This window comes from Heloderma suspectum, chromosome 1, assembly GCF_057233095.1.
Source record: "Heloderma suspectum isolate Gila_16-S chromosome 1, 16-S_ref, whole genome shotgun sequence".
Lineage (NCBI taxonomy): Eukaryota > Metazoa > Chordata > Lepidosauria > Squamata > Helodermatidae > Heloderma > Heloderma suspectum.
The window spans coordinates 131,684,187-131,709,843 of record NC_139458.1 but is presented as its reverse complement, the minus strand read 5'-3'; the positions used below and the strand labels follow the sequence as shown (position 1 = coordinate 131,709,843).

The 25,657-nt window shown below is 45.2% G+C and overlaps 1 protein-coding gene across 1 annotated transcript in view; it reads left to right on the top strand.

The window, feature by feature from the left end:
* Positions 1–25,235, top strand: part of SYT12 (synaptotagmin 12) — a 90,084-nt gene extending 64,849 nt beyond the window's left edge. Inside the window, exons 5-8 of the mRNA XM_084858272.1 lie at positions 13,142–13,357; positions 14,341–14,461; positions 18,758–18,891; positions 24,446–25,235. Coding sequence (XP_084714398.1) covers positions 13,142–13,357; positions 14,341–14,461; positions 18,758–18,891; positions 24,446–24,619 — 645 coding nt within the window. The 3' untranslated portion in view covers positions 24,620–25,235. The remainder of the gene's footprint in view (positions 1–13,141; positions 13,358–14,340; positions 14,462–18,757; positions 18,892–24,445) is intronic.
* The last annotated feature ends 422 nt before the right edge of the window (positions 25,236–25,657 follow it).

Below are 25,657 nucleotides of genomic sequence, written 5' to 3'. Positions count from 1 at the left end.
CAAGGAGAGACAAGAAGGCCTTCTTAAATGAACAATGCAAAGAAATCGAGGAAAACAATAGAATGGGAAAGACTAGAGATCGTTTTAAGAAAATCAGAGATCTCAAGGGAATATTTTGTGCAAAGACGGTCATGATAAAGGACAAAGAAGGCAGGGACCTAACAGAAGCAGATGAGATTAAGAAGAAGTGGAAAGAATACACAGAAGAACTATACAGGAAAGATCTTAATGTCCCTGATAGCCATGATAGTGCGAGAGTGAAGTCAAGTGGGCCTTAGGAAGCATTAATAACAACAAAGCTAGCGGAGATGACAGTATTCCAGCTGAGCTATTTAAAATCCTAAAAGATGATGCTGTTGAAGTGCTGCACTCAATATGCCAACAAATTTGGAACACTCCACAGTGGCCACAAGACTGGAAAAGGTCAGTTGACATTCCAATTCCAAAGAAGGGCAATGCCAAAGAGTGTTCAAACTACCGTACAATTGCGCTCATTTCACATGCCAGCAAAGTTATGCTCAAAATCCTACAAGCTAGGCTTCAGCAGTATGTGAACCGAGAACTACCAAAAGTACAAGCTGGGTTCCAAAGAGGCAGAGGAACTAGAGATCAAATCGCCACCATTCACTGGATCATGGAGAAAGCAAGAGAATTCCAGAAAAGTGTCTATTTCTGCTTCATTGACTACACTAAAGCCTTTGATTGTGTGGATCACAACAAACTGTGGCAAATTCTGAAAGAGATGGGAGTACCAGACCACCTTACCTGTCTCCTGAGAAACCTGTACGAGGGTCAAGAAGCAACAGTAAGAACCAGACATGGAACAACCGATTGGTTCAAAATTGGGAAAGGAGTACGACAAGGCTGCATATTGTCACCCTGCTTATTTAACTTATATGCAGAGTACATCATGAGAAACGCCGGGTTGGATGAATCACAGGTTGGAATTAAGATTGCTGGGAGAATGATCAACAACCTCAGATATGCAGATGATACCACCCTAATGGCAGAAAGCAAAGAGGATCTAAAGAGCCTCTTGTTGAGGGTGAAAGTGGAGAGTGCAAAAGCTGGTTTGAAACTCAACATTTAAAAAACTAAGATCATGGCATCTGGCCCTATCACGTCCTGGCATATAGAAGGGGAAGAAATGGAAGCAGTGACAGATTTTATTTTCTTGGGCTCCAAGATCACCGCAGTTGGTGACTGTAGCCATGAAATTAAAAGACACTTGCTCCTTGGGAGGAAAGCTATGGCAAACCTAGACAGCATAGTAAGAAGCAGAGACATCACCTTGCTGACAAAGGTCTGCATAATCAAAGCTATGGTTTTCCCAGTAGTAACGTATGGCTTTGAGAGCTGGACTATAAGGAAGGCTGAGCGCCGAAGAATTGATGCTTTCGAACTGTTGTGCTGGAGAAGACTCTTACGAGTTCCCTGGACTGCAAAGAGGTCAAATCAGTCCATCCTAAAGGAAATCAACCCTGACTGCTCAGTGGAAGGACAGATACTGAAGCTGAATCTCAAATGCGAAGAGAAAAGTCACTGGAAAAGTCACTGATGCTGGGAAAGATTGAAGGCAAAAGGAGAAGGGGACAGCAGAGGATGAGATGGCTAGATAGCATCACCGATGCAATGAATATGAACTTGAGCACACTCCGGGAGAGAGCAGAGGACAGGAAGGCCTGGCATGCTATGGTCTATGGGGTCACGAAGGGTCGGACATGACTTAACGACTGAACAACAACAACCTGGATTTATGTCCATATCTTTCCTGCCCCTTTTAAGGGTTCAGGGCAGGAGGCACCATTTAAGAAAACCCTAAGACACACACGTTCTTACAGCATTTAAGGTTTTTTAAAATTACTGTGTTACTACAGGGGCTAATTTTTTAGGGATTCCAGGTATGTTTATCATAATATATCCTTGCAGAAAGATGGAATACATGCTGCCTTGTACTTTCTAATCCCTGCAGTTATACGACACCAGCAACCTTACGCTCAACATACTTACTTTGAAGCAAGTGCCATTGAGTTCAATAGAATTTGCTTCCAAGTAAAGACCAGGACATATAACTTACTTTTTTCCTTCCCCTCTGAAAATCTTCAGAATGAGTTTAGGGAGCTGGGAGTGGGTTTTCTCTTCCTGCACTGTTGCCTTTGTGACAGCTGAGCTGGACACACACAACTAACATTCTCCCTCTGGAATGTGCTCTGCTGTTGAGAAATGATGAAAGCTGAATGCTTGCTTCATTGCTAGCACTGGCTGTAGTCTCTGGGCTAATTCTGTCTTTCCCAAGCACTGGAGGGGTTTGTGTCAGGCAATCAGAGATTCTAGAAGAAGCAGAATAGAGGGAATGCAGCAGCAGCATATCGAATGACAGCTTGAGCCCTGGAGCCTTCATTAGAGAGGGGCTCCATAGGAGGAATTGGGCCTGGAAATGAACAGAAAGACTATTTCTCCATCACAGAATGACAAAGCAAAATTTAGGTGGGAGAGAGAAGACCAAAGAGGTCAGCGGGGTGTTGCAGACACAGTGGCAGGTCTTCACTTGATTATCTGGGAAATATCAGAATTATATGATGAAGTTTGATGACATGGGAGATTGGTAACCTTGAAAATCAGCCCATAAAAGTTACTAGCCCATGAACACATTACTGGCCTGCCTGTGCATATGTAATGTTAAGTTATTTGTTTTTAAGAAGTACCATCTTTTGTCAAGCTTCCCTCCTTGGTAGCCTGGAGGAGATTCTTGCTCTCCCCAGGGGACCAGGCGAGTGACAATTTTCAAATCCGAAGATTGATCCTGTTTAACAGGTGATACCAATACAAAGGCATTAATATCTCTTGCATTCCGTGAGTGTCCTCATAAGCCTCTCAACTCTGCTGTTTGCTTGTGGGTAACATGGTGACTGTGCTTAAATTCACAGTAGTCTGCTAACTGCAGATTCTAAAAAAGGGAACCACTTTTATTGTCAAAGTTGCATCCCTGAGCACTGAGAACCTTAGAAGGTTTCAGACACTGAGGACCTGATGGTTACTAAGGCCGGTACAAGCTGGATTGATTAATGTCTGAAGACCTGGATGTGCATCCAGACAATCTTTCCAAGTTATCCAAGAGGGTCCTTCCTCCTCTTTGCCCTGCCTCTGCAGTATAAAATGTATTGGCAACTAGCCTCACTTGGGGCACATGCAGACAAACATACAGATGAGCTGCTGCAGGTTTTTCTCTTCTGGTTTGAGCTCAATTCCTCACCACCACCACCACCACCTTTGCAACTCATTGGACAGACATTCAGGCCAGCAAATCAAATGTTGTTTCTATCGTCTGTCTTGCCCTCCCCCAGTGTTTCATGCAGACTGTCCACCTTTTAAAAATTATTTTTAAAGCACCATCTCTATTCAATTAAATGTTAATTTGTTGCACCCCCCCCTTAAAACAAAAAAGTGGAATCATTTCTTTAAAATACTGAAAAGCCCCATTGGAGAGGAGCAGGGAAATGGTTTGGCGACCCATTCCCTGCCCATTGGTGCTGGGCACAGTGGCTGCTGCTGCAGACAAGAAGAATGGATTTCCTCTGAGCTTGGTCCCAGGGAGAAGATTACATGTCTGCTCAAATCATGGTGAATGCACTTCTGCAGCAGGTGCGCCACTAACATCATCTACCTCTGGGTGCACCTTCAGGTTCCTCTGAAGTCCTAGCTACGATCAGGGAATGAACCCATAATGAACGCTGCAGTCAGCACTTCCACAAATACCTGTTTAAATTGGAGTCTGCTTAAACAATGTGTTATTCACGCTGTGCCAAATGCAGCCTCTTGGACTAACAAATAAGGAAGCTAGTATGTAAGATGAGGTATTAAGAGGAAGTATTCATTGCCCTGATTGGTGCAGCCAAGTTGAACGCTTCCGATTACATTTCCCTTCCAAGATCAGACTGCACGCACAAATGCAGAATTCTCGGGGTTTAGGTAATGAGGATACAGGCTATCTTCTCCCTCACATGGAACCCGTAGTCTCTCGTCCTTTCATCGTGCTGGGCTCGTTCATCTCCTTGCTGCTGACTAGGGCAGACTCAGCAGGGAAGGGATGCAATCACAGCACCTTTGGTGAAGGGCCCTTCTGTTTTTCTAAGTGTCAGAGAAAATTAGGAGCCAGCCAGGGGAACCTAATGTAATGGTGGTGGCACATTGCAAGGCCCAAACAGGGAGCTCAGGAGATGATTTTTGAAGTATAACAGGAAGAATTGCATCTCAGTCCGATACACCAATGTTGGGGAAACCCATGGAAATGTTAGGGAAATCTGTCAGTACTCTCTCTGTGGTGATTCTCAAGCAAGAAGCTCCATTTCTCTGGGTAGGGAAGGAGAAAGATTTTCTCATCATTTTCTGCCTTTGGAGGGATCAATCATAGGCCAAATTAGGACCCCTTGGAGGGAAGCGGCCTCCTGCCTGGCTGTATTCAGTCGCCTACAGAAAATACAAGCCCTGCTCAGGCATTGGCCTCGACATGTGAGGGCGAGATGTGTGCGGGGTCCAATGGAGGTTGGTGGCTCTGATGTCAGTGGGGTGGTACATCTGCTTAGGGTTTCAGTCAGAACTCTTAAGGAGCTATCCAAGGTGCAGTCAGAACCTGACTGGTTCTGACTGAAACCCTGAGCAGATTTACTGCTCCACTGACATCGGGACCACCAGCCTCTGCTGGCAGGGTCGTATGCGCAAGCCCCCACCTCCAGTGTTCTCCTGAGTGCCACCCCCTCCTCAGACCTGATCACATGGAGTTTCTGATCACATGGAGGCTTCTAAGTGCCTTCAGCTGAACATGCTCAGAAAGCTCCTTAGACCTTCGTGCTGAACATGTGAAAAAGAGGAGCCTGTTGGGAACGGGGCTTGCATGCCATTTTGTACTTGCTGTTTTTACCCTTCAAATGCTGCTTTAAAAATAGTCCTTTTAGTGGTTCTATCTTTACTGCAATGATCCTGGTTTACTTGCTTACCCTTTCATTGTTTGGTCAATGTAGTAACTGCACTGCAGTTTTTTCTGGCCCAGCTGTCTCAGCTTCACCCCTTCTAATCTCAGTTCTTCTGCCTGGTTCTTGTTTTTCTGTATTTTGTTTTGTTCCTGTTTGTTACACCTTCTTCAGTGACTCCTGTTTCTTTATCAGATCCAGTTTCACTTCTTTTTGTTTGTACATCTCTCTGTTCCTTGGCCTCTTCTTATCATTCTTCCCATCTTCTTTGTTTGGGTCCTTGGCATTTCTGTGGTGCCGATGCTCTTGTTGAAAGATTGCTTTACTTCCGGTTTCCACCTCCTTTCTTTCTCTGTTGCTATCCCCTTTCTCTGGCCCTCCTAGCACCTGGTCATCTGCACTTCTCCCTCCTTTGTTAGCAGGTACAACCCCGGAAAACTTCTATCCTCCGCTGTGCTGCTCATCTCTGAACTCAGCCTATTTTTTTTCTTTTTCCTTGAGATCCTTCCTTGTTCTTGGTGCATGTAAGGGTTTTGGTTTTTTGTTTGTTTAAGGGGTGGGCAGGGCGGGGGAGAGGTTGGTTAAATGCTAGGCATGAGGCCAAAGGTTTGTTGTGCTTTTTTCACTTTCCTGTAGAGTGAAGCACTTTATAAGTAATGAATATTATTATTATGACTAAACACCCATAAGGGGATGTGAAGTAACTCCATTTCCAAAAGCCAGCAATAGGTGGCTTGTAATGGGTATGGCTGAATGCAGGATCTGTAATTCTGCAGGTGCTTCCAGATATGACTTTTATTGTGCAATAGCCCTGCCTCTTTCATAGAATTGCGGGGGGGCAGGGTTCCAGATGATGGCATCTTCCACTCGTAACTCTCCCATGTTTTTGTACTTCTTCCATCTTTTTCCACACAAAAAAATCTATTAAGGAGGAAAAGGCGGAATAGCTGCACAATGCCTTCTGATGGGTAGTGCTAGGAGCCCTTTGTCTGGAAGCACGCTCTGTGACTCTCTAAATGTGTTACAGCCAGATTTCACACACACTTCACTAAGCAGCAAGTTTGCCCAGAGCTATGACTGCTTATGTGCTACAGAGCAAGGCAACGGATCAAATTGGACATAGAAAGGATGAGGCTGGTCCCTGTTCTCTGCCCTCTGGCAATGTGGCATGCAAATCTTGGTGCTTCAGCTGTTCTTAAGAATGAAAAAAGCACCAAAAAGGTCAAAATGGTGCTGAACTGTTTGGGAACAACAGTACCAGAGGAAGAGGGAAACTGAAGGCAGAGTAAGGAAACGGGTGGCTCCCTGCCATTCCTGAAGTACAAAGAGGATGTGGGTGAGCACCTGTTTTGCATGGAGGAGCCCTGAAATACCCAGTGAAAGAAGCTTGAGAGAGCTGGGCTTGATAAAACGTCTCCCTGAAAGCCATTGAGGTCCTTTGCATCAGGAGAAATTGGAACTCATTTCATAGAAGCATAGGGTTGGAAGGGGCCTGCAAGACCATCGTGTCCAACCCCCTGCTTAGTGCAGGAAGCCTGATTCCCAGGCAGTCTCCCATCCACGTACTAACCAGGGCTGACGCTGCTTAGCTTCCAAGATCAGACGAGATCGGGCACATCCAGCCCTTTGCTCGTTCAGAACCTATTTTCCATATGGGATTGTGTGTGTGTGTGTGTGTGTGTGTGTGTCTTGGGTACACTCATTTTGCTCACCTCAAGCCCACAAATCTTGTGGAATCCACTCAGAGCTTTCACTTCTCTAGCCAAATTCAGACGTTGTGGGAAAACCCAGGGTGTACACAGGGGGCACATTCCTCAACCAGGAAGGTATGATGTCTGGACCGGAAGTGATCTGCATCATCACAGCATCTTCTTCCTGGGACTGCTTTCCTACATTTGTGGTTCTGCACTAAAAAAGGAGCATGTAAAGCAGGATGACCAAGGTGTTGCAGAGGCAAGACTTCTTGTACCTTTATGAGCAGTACAAAAGAGGGGGATTTCAGCAGTGCGTTTAAGAGCAGTATGGAGTGTTTTGTTTTTGTATACCTTTGCGGAGAAAATGCAGGGATTTGTGGTGGGGGAGCTTCTGGATGAGGTTTTTATTGTGACATTTCCCTTGTTCATGGAATTTCACAGGCAGGTGTCAAGATGTCGTCACCTTCCACTTGTATCCCTCCCATGTTTTCCCACTGCGTCTTCCATCTTTTTTTCTTCCCACAAAAAAATCCGTTAAAGACGGAAAGACGGAATAGCTGCACAATAGCTGGGTTCACACAACACAACAACCCACACTCAAGGTTGAGTGTGGGTTGTCGCTGAACCGTGGGTGGTTGTTGAATCGTGTGTTGTGTGAACAACTCACAAAGAAAACACGTAGTTTGTTGTTGGGTTGTGAACTGTAGGTTGTTCATGGTTAACAAACCATGGTTTGTTTCCACAGCTGGGTTCATACAACAACCCACGGTTCAACAACAACCTACATTCAACCCATACATAACCTTGAGTGTGGGATGTCGAGTTGTGTGAATTTAGTCAGTGTCTTTTGATTAGGATTACTAGGAACCCCCTGGAAGCGCCCAGGGTAGTAAGGAGTCGGGTGTCCACTTAGGCATTGCCAAAAAGGAGGACACAAGAGGGCAGTGACTTGCATAGCATTTGCATATCAAAATGTATAGGTTTAGATCCAAATTGGGGAAGACAGTGGGGAAGACTGTGACCTGTGGGCCTGCTCAGTCTGCAGTCCAGGGCGATACTCACCTTCAAGATCCCTGCTTGGCCTTCTTAATATGCTTCTTTATCTTTAAACTGGACTTGGACTGAACAACCCTTCAAATAGGGGATGCCTTCAAATAGAGGAGTGTCCTCTGACAGCCCGTCAAAGGGAGGAATGTCCTCTTTAAAGTAGAACACATGGCCACCCTAGTGGGAATAGTGACAGTATCCCAAATGTGTAGATTAAAAGAGAATTTTATCCAATGTAGCTCCCAAATCATGTTATGCAGTGGGGGCTGGTGGCTCCAATGTCTGTGGGGTGGTAAACGTGCCCTGGGTCTCAGTCAGAACTCTAAAGGAGCTATCCAAGGTGCAGCACTGCTAATAAGCCACCATGCTTTGCACCTGGGACAGCTCCTTTAGAGTTCTGACTGAGACCTGGAGCAGCTTCACCGCCCCACTGACATCGGAGCCACCAGCCTCCATTGGCTGGGAGCATGGTAGTACAAAACCAGGGTAGAGCCCTGTTGCCAACACTCATTCTTGTTGCACTGGTGGCCCTGCTGTTGACTGGCTAGACAAATCATCCCGCCCCCATTGTTTTTTTTTTAGTGAAATTGCAGCTTTTGCTTCAGTGAAGTGGAAGCTGATGAAATAAGAAGCCCAGTGCTGCGGAGTTCATCACTGGTGGTGGTGGGTGTGGGCTTGCTGAGGTTGGAAGGTTGTGTTGCGACTGGACATTGTTTACAGTATTTCCTTTCAAATGCCAAAGTGACAGCCGCTTTGAGTTTGCACTGCAGGCTTGATCATTGATTTAGCAAATCTCCCGCGCACCTTGGGAATGGGAGACAGAAGCAGACAAGGAGGGGAACAGAGGGAAGGAGGTTCACTTTATACATTTCCATTCTCAGAGGCAGGACAAGAAAAATCTTCTCCTTTGTGCCTAAATTCTTCCCTCAGCATGATGAGCCTGTTACCTTAATTGCAGTGTGTGTACAGAGTGATAGGAAACTAGTCCTTCCTTACCAGTGATCAACTTACAAAGCCTGAGGAAAAATGAGGGAGGTGTGTGTGTAATCTGTTCACAGGGTGTCCAGTGTTTGATCCTAATTCTGATGAAAGGGATGATGACTTGATATTGTATTATATTTGTAACATTTATATCCCATCTCTCCTCCAAGGAGGTCATAGTGCCATACATGATTGTACCCCACCCCACTTTATCCTCGTAACAACCCTGCGAGGTAGCTTAGGCTGAGAGATAGTGATTGGCCTTAGATTGCACAGTGAACTGAGCTGGGATTTGAACCTGGATCTCTTTGGTCCTAGTCCAACACTCTAACCACCACACCATATGGGCTCTGAGGTAGGGTTCTGCACTGGAACATAACGAGCGTATCAGTGGATGTTTGCTTTTACTACAGTAGCCAAACATGAGAATAAGGTGAAGATATTCCAGATAAGAAGGGTAGGGCGACCACAAGATACTTGACTCTCCCTTTTCAGAAATAAGGACTGGGTAAGTCCTGACGATAGTGGAATACAAATTAATGTTAAATTTATATCCCTGTTTTATTGTGCCTGTCTTTTTCCTCCTTTGCAGCTAATAGTAGCACGGTGGTGGGGGTGGGTGGGTTGATTTAAATTAAGGAAACGGAACAGTGAGGGAAGTGGTTTAATCCCCCTCACCTAGTTCTGTGGCTGCAATCCAAATCACCTTCTCCTCATGGCTGCTTTTAAGCAACAAAAAAGTCATCCAGAGACCAGATAACTGATTTCCCCATCTCATCTCATTTGGCCCTAAGAGCTTGACTATTCATTCATTTAAATATGTATATCTGCCTTTTTGAAAGGATATTGAAGGCAGCTGACAATATTTTAAACACATACGCAGAAATGCACATTAAAACAGCAAGTGAAACATAATGCACAACAAAGCAATCATCCAACAGCTAATCAATCAATCAATTAAGCAGCAGTAAACAAAGATCAAAAACCAGGCAAAAGAAAAAGAGCAGCCAAGGAAGAGGATCCAAAGTTTAAACTCAAGAGGGTCCTGAACACCCTCTGGAACATCACAGCCTTTTCCTGGAGTTGGAAAACTAACTAGGTGTGGGAATGAACTTTCCCTGGGAGGGCGCATCAAAGCCTCAGTGCCAACACTGAAAAGGCCGTGTCCCAGATTCCTTTTAATAGCGCTTTTAAATGTGTGTGTGTGTGTGCGCACGTGCGCACAGATGCGCGCTCAGGGAAAGTGGTGGTGAAACAGGGCTCTGCTTGTGTGGAAGCAGGAAAATCAGTTGAACTGGTGCAGTTCTCACCCTTGCGGATTCCAGGAGATCCTGAGCAGCGCCTCCTGAAATTCCCACTCCTGCACACAGATTAATGAGACAAAATCCCAGCCCTCTATTGCTTCTGGTCAGCCTGGAGAGAGAGAGAGAGCTGCTTCCCAACATCCCCTTTGAAAGACATTCTGTACCTTCTCTTGTCCTAAGACTTATGAAAGTCTGATCACCCATCTCTTTCCCAAGGAAGGTGTTTCTAGGGGCAATGCACATATACAGATGCACACACCCAACCACCACTGGCAGCCGCTCAGAGCTTGCAGGTTTTCTCCCAGGCATATGGAAGATCCTTCCACTTCACATTTCATCCCAAAATCCATATTAGGGCAGTTCCTTTTTTAGGCCAACAAAATGGTCACCAAAAATGGTGCAAGCATTCCAGATCTCTGGAGATATTCATGTTTCCTTAACAGCCCAGGCCCTCTAAAGACAGCTTTCCCCAACCTGGTGCCCTCTGCATGATTTGGACAACAACTCCCCTAAGCCTCAAGTCAGCATGGCTGCCAGTGGGGGGTGATGGGAGTTGTAGTCCAAAATATCCAGAGGGCACCAAGCTGCTCGGAAAAGTAATGTGGGATGCTGCCCAGAAAAAGAATTTCCCAGGTCACCCAATAAAGCCCTAGATGGGCTGAAACCTAAGGATCCTGCCTCCCAGCGAGCCTGGAAAAATGGAGAACAAACAGGGTTTTAAAACATTTTCCAGGTAAACACCTGACCCCATTTTTCTGGGGTGTTTTCCAGGCTTTCACATCTCTAACTGGGACTTCAGCAGGGGCAAAATGTTAAAGCCTGCTCCCACTTAGAGGGCTTCATGCCTCTCCCCACTCCCCATGCCATGGTCCTGATCAGCCTCTCCCCCCCGACCCCCCCCCCTTCTTGAGCTGGCTGTACATGTTTAAAAAGAAAAACACCAGCCACGCAAGGCCAGATCACAGGACAAACATCACACATAGTTTGTCCCTTCAAGTCACAGCGGCCCAGAGCATGTTTGGGAAGTTGCAACCCTAGGAGGGAAGTTTATCCAGCAAACTGGTCCAGGCCTCTGTCCACGTTATGATGCCAGCTCTAATGTCCTCCGCATGGTGTCTGCCTAAAGGTAATGATTGGCTGTGCCTCGGGCAACCATTTGCTGGCACAAAATCCCAGATTTCGTGAGCTATTTTTGCTTAAGTCACGGAAATCATGGATCGTTCAATGCAAACGCTTTGGAGAGTGAGCACAAGGAAAATGCTCTCATCAGCAAAATGCACTGAGCAAATTATTCAAAGAGGAATCACAGGCAGAAGCCAATGTTATGGATTTTGCACAGAGAGCAGGCCAGAACTCTGGAACTCCATCTAACCCTTCGACCCCTGGGTGCAGAAGGGGTCCTTGGGCGAACACAGCAGTGGTGCTGTTGGCAGCGGGCAGTAGTTATGAAGGCGACCAGTCAGTATAGCGCTGGAAACCAGGGGATCATTAAGCAATTAGAAAGTGATTAGCACCGATCAACAGAGTATGGGAAATCCTGAGAGCTGGAAATACAGGAAGTGCCCTAGGCATCCAAGAGAAATAGTTGAAGGAAGCAGATCCTTCGCCGGCATGAATCCACGCTGACACCAGCCCTACTGTTTGTTTGCTTACTCGCATTCTGGGATACATTCATTAATGCGAGTATTTCCAAGGTGGTGCTAGAAAGAAGATCTGCGACCTGAATAAACAGCGCACACTTGCATATAGAGAGCCAGTGTAGTATAGTGGTTAGAGCAGACTGGGGAGACCCGGGTTCAGATCTCCACTGAAATCACTCTGTGACCCTGGGCCAGGCAGTCATCTCTCAGTGTAACCTGCCTCTTAGGGTTGTTGTGAGGATAAAATGGGGGTTGAGGGAGAACTATGTAGGCTCTCCTGGAATAACAGTCGTAATATTGTTACTTTTATTTTGTATTTTCATTCTGCTTCTGTTAACTGTGGAGTGGAAGTCCAGCTGAGCTCCCGCTGGCTTCTGAGATTTTACGGCCGTAAAGATTAGAAATCGTGTGTGCGTGCGTGCGTGTGTGCATGTTTTTAAAGAGAAAATTGAAATCTTCTGGATTATTAATTCTGCACCAGACACCAAGTGTGTACTCGTGTACTATGATCCCATACATGTGCAACGCATGAATGCATAGCTATAGTGTACATGTCCATTTGCTAGGACTTAAAACGGTGCACTCCTAAATCCCCATCTGATGTCCATGTGTGCTAAAGTTTCCTGGAGCAGAAATTTCTCAGGAATGTATTTTGCTGGCCCAACCGAGATCCCTGTGGCATTCGCATCTCTGCACATATTCCAGCAATGGTTTGCCCTAAGCCTCTGTACAGATCTTTTGTTTGTCTCCATTGTAAGGGGATGGCTCCCCATTTTCTGCCCTCCTCTCCCTTCCTTCCAGGGAGTTCTTGAGACCAAACGGGAAACATCAGCACTAACGCAAGTCTTGCTATTGCTGTAAACTAGGATTGTGATTTCCCTGTTCTCCCTTCCTAATTTTCCGACACCCCAGGGACTGTGCAAATATTGCTGTGAGGATGGTGCATCGTCATTATATTGAGGGTTTAACAGTCATGCAGTCATGCTTACACGTTTCCCAGCACCCTCTGCTGCAGGGAAACCCAACGATTTCCAGAGGAGCTCAGAAGGACAGGAAAACCCGCCTCTTCAGAGGACTCGTTGGCTCATTTGAATAATTACATTGTTAAGTTAAACATGCTCTGTGTGGAGAGAAAGAACAGGAACCCTGAACAGTCTGAGGAGGCATGCTTCACGCCTGTCCTTATGTATCTCTGCCTGTGATTGTGGCTTTTGTTGAACGAAGGTTTAGTTAAGGGGATTCTCCAGTTAAATGACGAAGAGCAATAGGTGAAGTATCCCTTAGGGATTTTAAGCTCTGGTTCTGGATAGCTCAGCTTCATTGAATTCTTCTGATCTACCAGTTGGCTACTTCTTTCTTTTTTGATGTGAATGTTTTCCAGGACCCACAGATGGCTCTCTTTAAAAGGAAGGAAGGAACAAACAAACATACAAACCCCCTGTTGGCCTAGAGTGGATTTCTCACCTGTCATTTTTGATCCTGTTCTCTCCTTCGGTTTTCTGGTGCAGATCCAAAGGAGTGCCTACTCTGTCTTCTTTGATGAGAGGTTTTCAATCCCCTTGGATCCTTCTGCACTGGAGGAAAACAGCCTGAGATTTTCTGTCTTCGGCATCGATGAGGACGAGAGAAACATCAGCACGGGTGTAGCTGAGCTGAAGTTGTCAGATTTGGACCTCTCTATCCGGCCTTTCAGTGCCTGGCTATATCTGCAGGACATGAACAAGGTAGGGTTCCTCTCTTGGCGCATCCTTCCCCCTAGGCAGCTGCCTCAGGTAACTGAGTCTGGGTATCGTGGAAGGGCAGCAAATAGTTAGTTGTTCAATTATGGTATATTTACTGCCATGGGAAGGGAGAGGATTTGTGGGATTTTCTGCTTCAGGTGTCAAAATCACTTGGCTGGCTTTGGGCCCTGTACACCTTGGGGGCAGGCAGGGAACGCCGTTTGCTGCTTTGGTTCAGGTAGCAAACTCTCTCAGGCCAGCCCTGACTGTCATCTTCCTTTCCTGAGACTGGGTTGGATCCAGGATCTGCCTTCCACGAGAGGAAGGGACCTTCTGCAAGAGGACGGGCTCCACTTCGGGTAGCATTTGGGTCTGGAAGTGCTGCCATGGGAAGGAAATCCACTTCTGCCAGCACAGTTGATCCAGTTTAAATCTGGATCCAACCCCGATGAGTTCACAGACAACAGCAAAGGTATCAGGGCTGCTAGTCAACCACCAGGTGCTCTTCCCACTCCGTGCCCTTTGAACAGGGGCAAGACCGCAGAGCTGAGGGGAGGGGAGCTCTAGCACAGTGGTAGAACACACGCTTTGCAGGCAGAAGGTCCCAGGCTTGATCCCTGGCATCTCCAGGTAGGGCTATGAAAGGACCCTGCCTGGTTTGCTGGAAAGCCACTGCCAGTCAGCGTTGACAGTGCTGGGCTAGGGGGACCAAGGGTCTGACTCAGTATCAGGCAGCTTCCTATGTTCCTAACAGATGGGACTGAGGGTTGAGGAGGGCATCTTCATCCCCTTGAGAATGGTGGGGCTCTTGGCAGCCCACCTAGGTTGTCTGAATGCTGGTGTTGGTCTTCAGCTTTTGTGTCATCGGTCTCAATCACTTTCGAACATTCCCCACTGCCAGGAGATGAGGAAATAATTTCTACCCTTTGTTCTTTTGCAAGGCTAGTGGAATAATGAGCAATTAACAGTCTTCTTTTTGCCTATAGGCAACTGATTCTGTGGGTGAAATCCTGCTTTCTCTTAGCTATCTACCAACAGCAGAGCGACTGACGGTAGTTGTGGTTAAAGCCAAAAATCTTGTGTGGACCAATGGCAAAATGACGGCAGGTCAGTAAAGAGTCTTGGGGCATCTCTACACCAGCCTAAAATCCTGCATTTGAAACCAGGCTTTCTGCTTCCATTTTAAATGCAGGATCACCACTGACTCCCTTTACATGCGCTTCCTTCTCCCCCCCCCCACCCCCATCTGAGTCTTCCATTATCTTTCATTGATCTCGCTCCTCTTCTTGCCACTTTTCCTCTTTTCATGGAGGAAACTGAAGCGGAACACAACGGGGTACTTTGGCATCATGCAAAGAGCTCGCAAACTTCCGTGACGGAGCAATCTCAATCGCAGGATAAAAGCTCCGTGTAAAGAAAGCCTTGAAAGATTCCTCCCTCCCTCCCCCCACCCCGCAATGCAGGTTAGATTGCAAATATGCTGCCTCACACTTCAGTGGGTAGATTAGTAATGCCTGTGGCATAATCTTAGAGATATTTTTAAATATGGTAAGTGGTATATAAATCTATTAAATAAATAATCTGCACCCAATGCAGCACACAGAGCCTTTGCTTGTGTATCTGCAGTCTTGTGAAACGCATCCTTGTCTTTTAGCTTCCAAGCCACAGACTCATCCAATCTGATCTAAAGAATCCTTTTCTGTGGTTAGTACCAGGTAACATTTTGACTGGATTCTGTATTTTTCTGTATCCTCTGTCTTCTAAACTGCAATCTTGCTCTCTTGTAAGCTGAGGGGAAGGGTTAAATTCGTCTATTATTGTGCTCCACTAGAAGACACTGGCCTATGAGAATAGTTGATGTTAGAGATGAGTTTAGTCTTGCCTGCTGTGTACAAGTTTAAAAGATAACGTATGATCATGGCCCACTAGTCAGTGCATTGTTCCATGTGCAACTTACCTTGGCCAGTAGACAGAGATGCTGAGTACTCCTAAACTGCTGGATTGCCAGATCCCTACATATTATGACCAAGATGTGTGAATACATCTCTACATTTTTTTCAAATGGCAGCAGTGGGACAAGCTAGACTGGGGAGGGGGGAGGGAGGGGGAAATTTGTTCCATTCACATTTTAATGCAAACTTAACTAATTTGCCCTTCCCACATGGAAACACAGCTATGCTTCGGTATTTGCCCTTTTCTGGATCTTTCAGTGCAGTTTGTCAAAATATGTGTAAAAATGCATAGGGTTAGGAGAAAATGTACACAAAAATGTGTATATATTTGTGAAGATAATGCACAAAAATAATGCATTGTTAGGGGAAATTGCTTTGCAAAAATGTGAATATTAGGAAAAACTGTGTTCAAAAATGCTTATCTTAGCAGAACTGTGCACCACAACGCAAATGGATTTTCATGCAGATTTTAACAAGTTGCAAACTCATTTAGACACCAGACAAAATGAACACGCGTCAGGGAAAATGAAAAACTGAGCAAAACTGAAATCGACCAATTTGTCCATCCCTATTAGGGGGGAAGAAAAAGGATTCACCTCTTCTCCCTGTGCTGCTTTTCCCAATGAAAAGTGTCCCAACAATGCTGCTATTTGTCCAGCAGCAAAAATGACAAGCACAGCCTGTTTGTCCCTCTGCTTTTGCTACCAGGGCCAATAGCAGTTTTGGGGATGGACATTTTCCATCATAAAAACAGTGCAGGCAGAAAGGATTAATCCCGTCTACTTCCCCCCATGGTCCTGATCCAGATTCCCTCTTCTGGCTGCTAGGGTAGTGTAAAGATATTTAAAATGACAGATTTGCATTCACTTATTTCCATCCTAATGTGTATTATGTATTATTTAGTGCTCTTCCAAAGAGTGGTGTTAGCCTTCCCAAGAGTATAGGACATTCTGGACATTTTCAATCATAGGCCTCACAGTATTGTACAAACACCTCATGACAAAAATTAACACACTCACATGCATGCAGCAAACGCAGTTAAGCAGCTCGGGTATTCATGGTTCTTGGCCGGTGATTAGTTTTCCAGGATTGGAATGGCTGGGAATCAGGGGTGACTGGGTGCCACGTCCTCCAGTCTGGAAGGCCTGCCCTGTAACCTCAGGTGTGTATGGTCATGGTGTGCTGCTTGGAGATGAAAGTAAGGCACCTTATACAGGCTTACGAGCACAATCCCGTCATGCCCCCTTATGCTGTTGACATCGTGCCAGAGGCCACTTACACTGGTGCTCCATCAGTTGCGTAACCACAATGGCCCCGTCGGATCCTATCCTTTATTATTGCTAGTTTGAATATTCTGGAGATGACAGGAAGTGGTAACATCCTGGCTTTCCTAGCCACTTGCCATTGATTTGGAATTAAGGGGAAACTCCTTTAAAATGGCCACAGAGTGGCACCTTACACCCTGGAAAGTAGCAAAACGATATAATTTGGATACAGGAAGGTGCTGCTTTTGTCACAACAATAACGCTGATCCTTTACACAAATGGTGGTTTGTGCAAATTTGGGGAAATGGCCATTGATATTGTATTAGAAATGTTTCCATAAATTGCCACTGAAAGTTTGCAAGAATCAGTTCCGAATGTATTAGTAGTTACTTGGCTGATCTTTGCTAGACTGTGGAAAGCTCAAACAGCTCCATCAAAATCAGGATGGTTACAGAAAGTATAAAAATCTAAGCATCACTTTAAATTGACAACAGTGGAGGCTGGTGGCCGTGATGTCAGTGGGGCGGTGAATCCGCTCTGGGTTTCAGTCAGAACTCTAAAGATGCTACCATGGATAGCTCCTTTAGAGTTCTGACTGGTTCTCACTGAAACCTGGAGCAGATTCACCACCTCACTAACATCGGAGCCACCAGGCCCCCCCCCCCCCAGTTGACAATATATTGGTGCTTAATTCACAGCACTGATAGCACTTCAGAACTGGGCTGTATCATGTATAATGAATCAACTTTCAATAACTCATAGTACTTTCAGTTGATCGAATCATTTGGAATCCAGAATAACCATATAATATGTTGTGAGTAAATGTGATTTACTTCTCAGTAAATCCTTAGAATATTCTTATATTTTACCCTGTCACAAACATTGATTTTGAATTAACAAATACTGAATGAATGCATATATCAGCAGCACTGAAATGAGGAGGGTTTTTTTTTCTCTCCGTTGTGAGAAGAATTAACTATTAAGGGGAGGTTCCAGTTTTGTCACTCGTAATGGGGTGGTTCGCATGATTGCAGGTTGGTTAATAAGCCATAGTAGCTTGTTAACCACCCCGTGAATGCCAATTGCGTGCTGGACCAATTTACATAATTAGCCATGCTGGGCACGGCTTGTCATGACGTTCACACCTAGCAAATGTGTTTGAAGTGATTAACAAACCATCCTAGAACTCTAGAACAGCCTGTGGGTTCAGAGTGGTTTGTTAACCACCGCCACCACCCATCTTCACCAGGTTCGGACATCATGAAAAGCTGTGCTCGGTGAGAGTAATTAAGTAAATCGGGCAGCATACACAGGATGGGTAACAACTCACCATGGCTTATTAACTACTCTGCAGTCGTGTGAACCAGGCCGCAGAGTAGGGTAATTCTTGACTAGACATTTGCCACTAGGGAACTTAAATTTTTAGGTACAGTGACCACAAATTCCACAAATGTCCACAAATTCTCACCCTAAATCTTTAACAAGACAATTGTTTAGCAAAAGTTCATAATAATGAGAAACATATGAAAAAATAAAAACATTAATGATAGCTATATTTATAGGGTCACTGGTTCTTTCAATAATGTAGGATCCAATAGCTCGAAAGCAAGAAAAAAAAGAATTTCACCGAGTATTTTCAAGCTTCTCTGGTCCTCTCCAGAGTGTCATCATCACAGCAGGCCAGTTATCAAATATTCTGGAATGTCCCTCCCTTAGTCCTCATGTTTGGGCTACTTAAATAACCATCAGCAGAAATTGAAAATCTGTGGGTGGTGAGCCTCTTTGAAGGGTCTCAGAAGTGATCAATTAGTTTCCAGTTTTAATTAACTGGATTTCTCTTGGTTGCTGTAAGCATGTACATGACCTTCTAACTTGTATTTGTTTTAATTCAGTCCCAAAGTCCCTGACTTTTAACACTTTATATAACACTTTAAAGCTGGACTGCTGAGAAAGAAATTATCTAAAATGTGATTTTCAGCAGAAGGTGCTAAAGGGTATTTTACATGTACACACACATGCTAGCAAAGTCCAGACTGGCAGGGTCTTCACAAAGAACATTATGGGGGCATTTTACTGGAAGTAGGACCAGAGTAAGACATTGCAGAGCTTCAAAGGTAAAGTCTGTAGATAGAAAGCCATTTTCCTGAGACCCAATTAAGACAATCTTTTTCTTACCATGCAATCAGATCCTTTCGTCAAAGTGTACTTGCTGCAGGATGGGAGAAAGATCAGCAAGAAAAAGACTGCAATGAAGAGAGATGACACAAACCCAGTGTTTAACGAGGCCATGATTTTCTCAGTGCCAGCAATTGTCCTACAGGTAAGAGCCCTTCGTCCAAAGAGCCCCTTGGTCATTAGTGCACATAATGATACAGCGCTCAGCTCATAGCATCAGGCATGCAGATCACAGCAGCAGATCACTGGGTCAACCTGTCCTTCCTAGTGGTTTAGGGAACCCAACCCTGGCCCAAGCACTGCTGGGATGTTGGCAGTGCTGTGTCAATACATCTTCCAGTTGTGCCACCTGGAAGGTGTTTCTTCAGGATGTGGAGATGGTTCTGTTGCTGCATTCCTGCCCTTACCTTCAACTCACTGGAGTGTCTACTACACTGGTGGGGAACATGGAACCCTCCAGATGTTGTTGGACTCCAGCTCCCCTCAGCCCCAGCCAGCAGTCCAGTGTTCAGGGACAATGGGAGTTGTAGTCCAACAACATCTGGAGGCCCTTGGTTTCCCCACTCCTGGCTTACTAGATCCTAGGCCGGGTGCATCTTGATTCAGGGGGCTATTTCACACTTACATATGTATGTATAAACCACATACTGCGTCAGACTGTTAGTCCCAGGTGAAGGACCTTGCTGGCTGAGATCCTTTGTTTAGCTGGAGAGGCCAGGGACCGAGCCTGGGAGCTTGCAAATGCAAAGCATGTGCTCTGCCGCAGAGCTCTGCGCCTTCCAGCCATTTCAGCTTATGCTGAGCCAGGTGTGTGCATCTCTTGCACAGGGTAAATGCTTGATGAGCCGATGCAAACCTCCCTACATTTGGGCATGCGCTGGCAGAGATGGGCCATTGCTGGGCCCTTTGGCCGCACCCTGTTCCTTGGCTTCAGAGCTAGTGGCACAGCCAGGTTGCTCTGGGATTTCAAAGACAACAGGGGTCAACCCCCAGTTGTAGGGTTGGATATGGCTTAAGCTGTCCCAGAACAAATTATGTTAGCAGCAGCTCAAGCCAGTTTGTAGCGTCAGGTTGCCTAACTAAGAAATGTGCCAGAGATCTTGAGGGGTTCATATGATTCTGTTTCAACTATTTCCTGGTTTTCTCCCAAAATCTTACCTTAGAGGTCTGCCTATGGGAATTGCTTCAGAAACAGTTTCATCTCAAGGCCATTTTGACACACGAGCGACAGCCAGCCCACGCTGACTTCTGCTGCTCCGCCCCATGCTGAGCCACTTGTGTGGATGCTTGCCTGCCACTGGTCGAATCCAGTTTTTGCCAGCCACCACAAGCCCACAGTAAAGGTGGGCTGTGGCAGTGTGTCAGATGTTGACCTTCAGAAGAATCCAGGCAAAGACATTAGTAGACAACAGTATCCAGCTAAATAAGAGTAGGTATATAGCATTCGCTTCTCCTTACTCCTGCTGACATCTATAGGGTTTTTCCACCCTGAATCTTTATGAGTTCACAAGTTTTTCTTGATGGGCGATAGATTCTGCCTACAAGGTTTTTTGGCGTGCAAAGCACAGACTTTCAAATTAAACTCTGGGAAGGCCAAGCCAGCAAGGGAGATGTAAACAGAATCACTGCATCACCTGGAAGGCAGAATACATAATTTCATTTGCTTTTCAGTCATTCAAAAGTGTCTGTGCTGGAAGCTAATAGAACACCTCTAAAAGAAGCATCTTCAAATAAGAGATAATAAGGAGGAAGTTTTATTCAGCAGTGGCATGGAGACAAGAAAAAAGGATGGGTTACCATAACGACCAGGCAAAGGCCTACAGCTGTGGCTTGTCCCTTCCCTTTCTTGAGGATGAGAGAATCATGAAGCTAGGACAAAAAGTGGTGGAAATTGTGCTCATGAGACTGTCTAGGTCCTAGGTATGGGAAGGAGAGGTAAAGTCAGCCATAAGCATTCGGTATATCAGCAGGCCAGATGTCCTCTGGATCAAAGTCACTTAACCCGAGTGTGAAACGTTGCTTATTCACCATCTCACGAAGGTTGGCAGAGACCAGGCACAACTGCAGCTTTGCCTCACAGATTATGTTTATAGGGAGGCTTCTTTTCATGGTCTGTTTTGTGCAGGAAGCGGGGGGATCCAGTTCCTCCTCTTCTCCTCCTCCACACCTCTCCTGGGATCAGGGAGGTCACAAATATAAATAGATAAAATTAATATATCAAGAAACATAAAGGGTATCGAGAGCCAAGGGAATAGGGAAAAGGGGAGCAGGTGGGGGGATTGCTTACTATTTGCAAACGGGGGCGGGGAGTCTAATAAACAGTTAATAACAACAACAAACCAGGCCATTATTCAGTGCTGACAAATATCATCATGCTTCCTCTATAGAATGGAGGCATGTATTAAGAAGAATACTCAAATTCCCTAAAGTCAGCAGTGGGAAATTTCACTTAACCTACATGGCACATCCTCCATTTTACCTTAGCATTGTTTTCCTGCTGTACTTGTGACCTATTCTCAAATTGCATGTAATGGTGGCAGGCTAAGCTAGGTCATTGCCATTTTAGTTTAGAACAGGGTGGGGTATCAAGGTAAAGTTCAAGATGGCAAGGGCGGGGAGCTGTATATTCTTGGTGTATGCTCTATTCTCTGTCCCCCCACCCCCAAAATGAATTCTTTGTAGTGACTTCAACATCCCACTGCTCTTCAACATTTTTTTAATGACTTGGAGGAGGAGGTGCAGGGAATGCTGATAAAATTTGCAGATGACACAAAATTGGGTGGGATAGCTAATACTTTGGAAGACAGAAACAAAATGCAAAGTGATCTGGATAGACTGGAGCGCTGGGCAGAAAGCAACAGAATGACATTTAATAGGGATAAATGCCAAGTTCTGCACCTAGGAAAAGAAAACCAAATGCACAGTTACAAGATGGGGTGTACGTGGCTCAACAGTGCACAAGCGAGAAGGATCTTGGAATTGTTGTCGATCACAAGCTGAATATGAGCCAACAATGTGATGTGGCTGCAAAAAAGGCAAATGCTATTTTGGGCTGCCTTCATAGAAGCATAGCTTCCAAATCCCGGGAAGTCCTAGTTCCCCTCTACTCAGCACTGGTTAGGCCTCATCTGGAGTACTGTGTCCAGTTCTGGGCACCACACTTTAAGAAGGATGTAGACAAGCTGGAGAGGCTTCGGAGGAGGGCAACAAGGATGATCAGGGGACTGGAGACAAAGCCCTATGAAGACAGACTGAAAGAACTGGGCATGTTTAGCCTTGAGAAGAGAAGACTGAGGGGAGATATGATAGTGCTCTTCAAGTACTTGAAAGGTTGTCACAGAGAGGAAGGCCAGCATCTCTTCTCGGTCATCCCAGAATGCAGGACACGGAATAATGGGCTCAACTTACAAGAAGCCAGATTCCGTCTGAACATCAGCAAAAACTTTCTGACTGTCAGAGCAATACAACAATGGCACCAATTACCTAGGGAGGTGGTAGGCTCTCCCACACTGGAGGCATTCAAGATGAGACTGGAAAGCCATCTGTCAGGGATGCTCTGACAGGGGGCTGGACTCGATGGTCTTGTAGGCCCCTTCCAACCCTACTATTCTGTGATTCTATGATTCTATCACTGTGCCATGTTAAGTAGTTCTGGTGGGATGCCAAGTGTGGCTCTTTCACTCTGCTCTTGATAAGAGTTCTGTGATGAAAGATCATGTAATGTAGGGGTACAGAACCTCCGGCCCACGGGGGACCCCAAGCTGGCCTGCACAGCCTCTTGGGTTTCCTCCAGGTGACAGGGCTTAGGTTCCAAGCCTTGCCCCCTGGAGGAATCCTCTCAGAGGGCATCGTCACTGGTATCGTGCTGTGTACTTGCCTTTGGCAACTCACTTTGCATTCTGTGTTTGCTTTTCAAAATAATTTAGAACAAAATGGAAATCAGGACTGGTTCCTCTAAGGGTGCAGAAATAATCTCCATTGTTGATGCAGCTTTATGCTAAGCTCGCAGTACTCTTTGGCTCAGGCAGATATACATTTGTTACATTTATATCCCGCCTTTTCTCCAAAGATCCCAAGGCAGTGTACATAATCATCTTCCTTTCCACTTCATCCTTGCAGGAACCCTATAAGGTTGGTTAGGCTGAGAGTCATTGACTGGTCCACACTCACCCAGTGAGCTTCATGGCCAAATAGGGACTAGAACCCAGGTCTCCTGAGACCCAGACCAACAGTCTAACCACTGCACCACACTATCTATGTCTATATCTATAGTTGTATCTGTATCTATCTTAATAGAGCTGACACTTCAGTTACTGCTTATTATTCATGCAAATGCTGACCTTTTTATGAGTAACAGTATGTTTCTAGTCCTCATGGTTTAATATAACCTGAATAGGCAGATGTAATTACTCAAATCTTGTCATCCAGTGGATAGATAAAAATGTTGCAGTGCTTTTGATATATCATTTACTTGCTTTTGATATATCATTTTCTAAGCTTTTGAGATATCATTTACTTGCCCATTATTTGGACCTTTGTGTTTGAACCTTTGTGAATGGCATCACTATCCTTCCCTATCCTTTTACCCTATTTCCATCATCATCATCATCATCATCATCATTATACTACAATATAGTGCCATCAGTGTACATTGCACTCTGCAAGAGGATATGTCTGTGCTTGGAGGAGCGTACACTCTAAAACTGGACATGGGGAAAATAGGGAAAGAATATGCAGTAAATTTAATTTCATCTACTTAGGCTTAATTGCAGGCTTAATTACAGCAGGGTACAGGAACTTCTAATACAGAATCACACCCTGAAACTTAGATGCTTAAAAAGTCTCTGACAGTTCAGACAGGATAGTAAAGCTAATGGTGGGAACAGCTGAATATATGAAATTTAATCTATGTTCTACACTATTCATACCTACTTTTCCAGCTCTCTCTTTTTGTTTTGACCCAGCCTTATATGCGATTGAACTTAACTGGAATGAACTCGAGTCAGTTCAAATCATCACATGTTTCAGTTTGCTTCTGATAGTTGTTCTCAAGTAGCAGCTGACAGAATGTTCCATGAAGTTCTTGGTCCCAGTGCAGCGATTGCCTTTTAACTGGTGCATAAATTATCTGGCGCTAGGGGTGAGCAGTGATGTGGCCACATTTAGTGACAACACTGAATGATTTAGGGTGCTTTTAAAAAAAGGACAGCACAGAACTCCAAAAGCATCTCTTCAAACTGGGAGAATGGGGATTGAAATGGCAAATGTGGTTCAGCGTAAGCAAGTGTAATGTGATGCACATCAGGGCAAAAAATCCTAACTTCATGTATACACCGGGGTCTGAGCTGGCAGTGACTGATCAAGGAAGAGTAGTTGTATAACATACCCTTGAACAACACCCTGTAGATCATTTAGACCACAGGAGGAGTCGTACCTGCTAGTGCAAAGCCATGCTAGCCAAAACTAATGGAAGAGGATAGGATCGTTAGGGAGAGGGGCAGAGATGCTGGGTGCCATCTTGCTTCCCAAACGTAAGACTGGACTTTACTTTAAGCTACTAATTGCACTACTGTCGATTAAAGCTACTAATTGCACTACTATCGATTAAAGCAAGCTCTGTATTCTCAAATTCGAGGTAGCAAAGTTCTGAGTTACTGTATATAGTGGATTGTTGCTAATATCCGCTTGGGTCCTTACAGGAACTTTCTCTTCGGGTGACCGTTGCAGAATGTTGTGAAGATGGGAGAGCCGAAAACATTGGCCATGTTGTCATAGGCCCAGCTGCAGGTGGCATGGGCATCACACATTGGAACCAGATGTTGGCCACCTTGAGGAAGCCTGTGTCCATGTGGCATCCACTTCGACGAAGCTAAGGCCATAATTGCACCTCACTGTGAATAATCCAGCACGGTGCCCAGACTCTTCCAGCAGGCAGATACTGTTGGCAAGTGAAGTTTAAGAGCAAAAACTATTTTTTCCCAAATAATCTTCACAAAACAGAGTAGCAACAACAGAAAAAAAAAAATCAGTTGCCAAATGAAGACCACACAAGCCTTGGGGAAGCTTCAGAACTACAACCATAAGACCAGAAACCATCCGAGTACAAAAGTGTGCCCTGCAGTAGCTTGTGGACAAACGGGGTGGTCTTTTGACTCCATCATTCTAACATCACCAGCCTGGAGAACCAATCTTTATGAATTTATTTCTTACTGGGTTTGGGAGTCCCATGTGGTTTCTCCTCAAGCCAAAAAGGTTGGAGGGGAAAGCTTGTGGCATATTACTCGCTGGCTTCACCCAGATCTTAAACACATCTACTTGGAAGTCAGATCCATTGAACTGAATGGATCTTGCTTTGAAGTAGGTATGGTTGGAGTCACAGTTTTGTATTTCAGTCCTCATCATCTTTATCACGAACCAAGTCCCAGTCACTTCAGAGGAACCTGAGTTAAGGAAAATTACTTCTAAATAAACATGCTTGGGATCACAGCCTCCTGTCATCATAGTCGCATGTATCTCCGTCATGGTGCAGATTGTGGAACAGAAGCCATGCTAGTCTGTTGCAGCAAAGAAAGCCAAGTGGCTAACCTATGGCTGGCTGGGGAATGCTAGGAGTTCTAGGGCTTTTTTCTGTCTAAGTATGCATAGGAGTGTGCCCTTAAGTACTGATTTTTTGTAGCATGAGCTTTTACAGTCAAAGGCCTGTTTCATTAAATGCACAAAGTAGTCCTGGTCCTTGCATCTGATGAAGCTGGCTCTTGCTACAAAAGCTCATGCCGCAACAAATTAGTCTTTAAGGTGCCGTGAGTCTCTTTGTCTTTGTTTTATTAACCAGGGAGCATTTATTTAGAGTATTTTTATCCCGCTCCTCAAATAATCAATAAAAGAAGATAGTCCCTGCCCACAGGCTTACA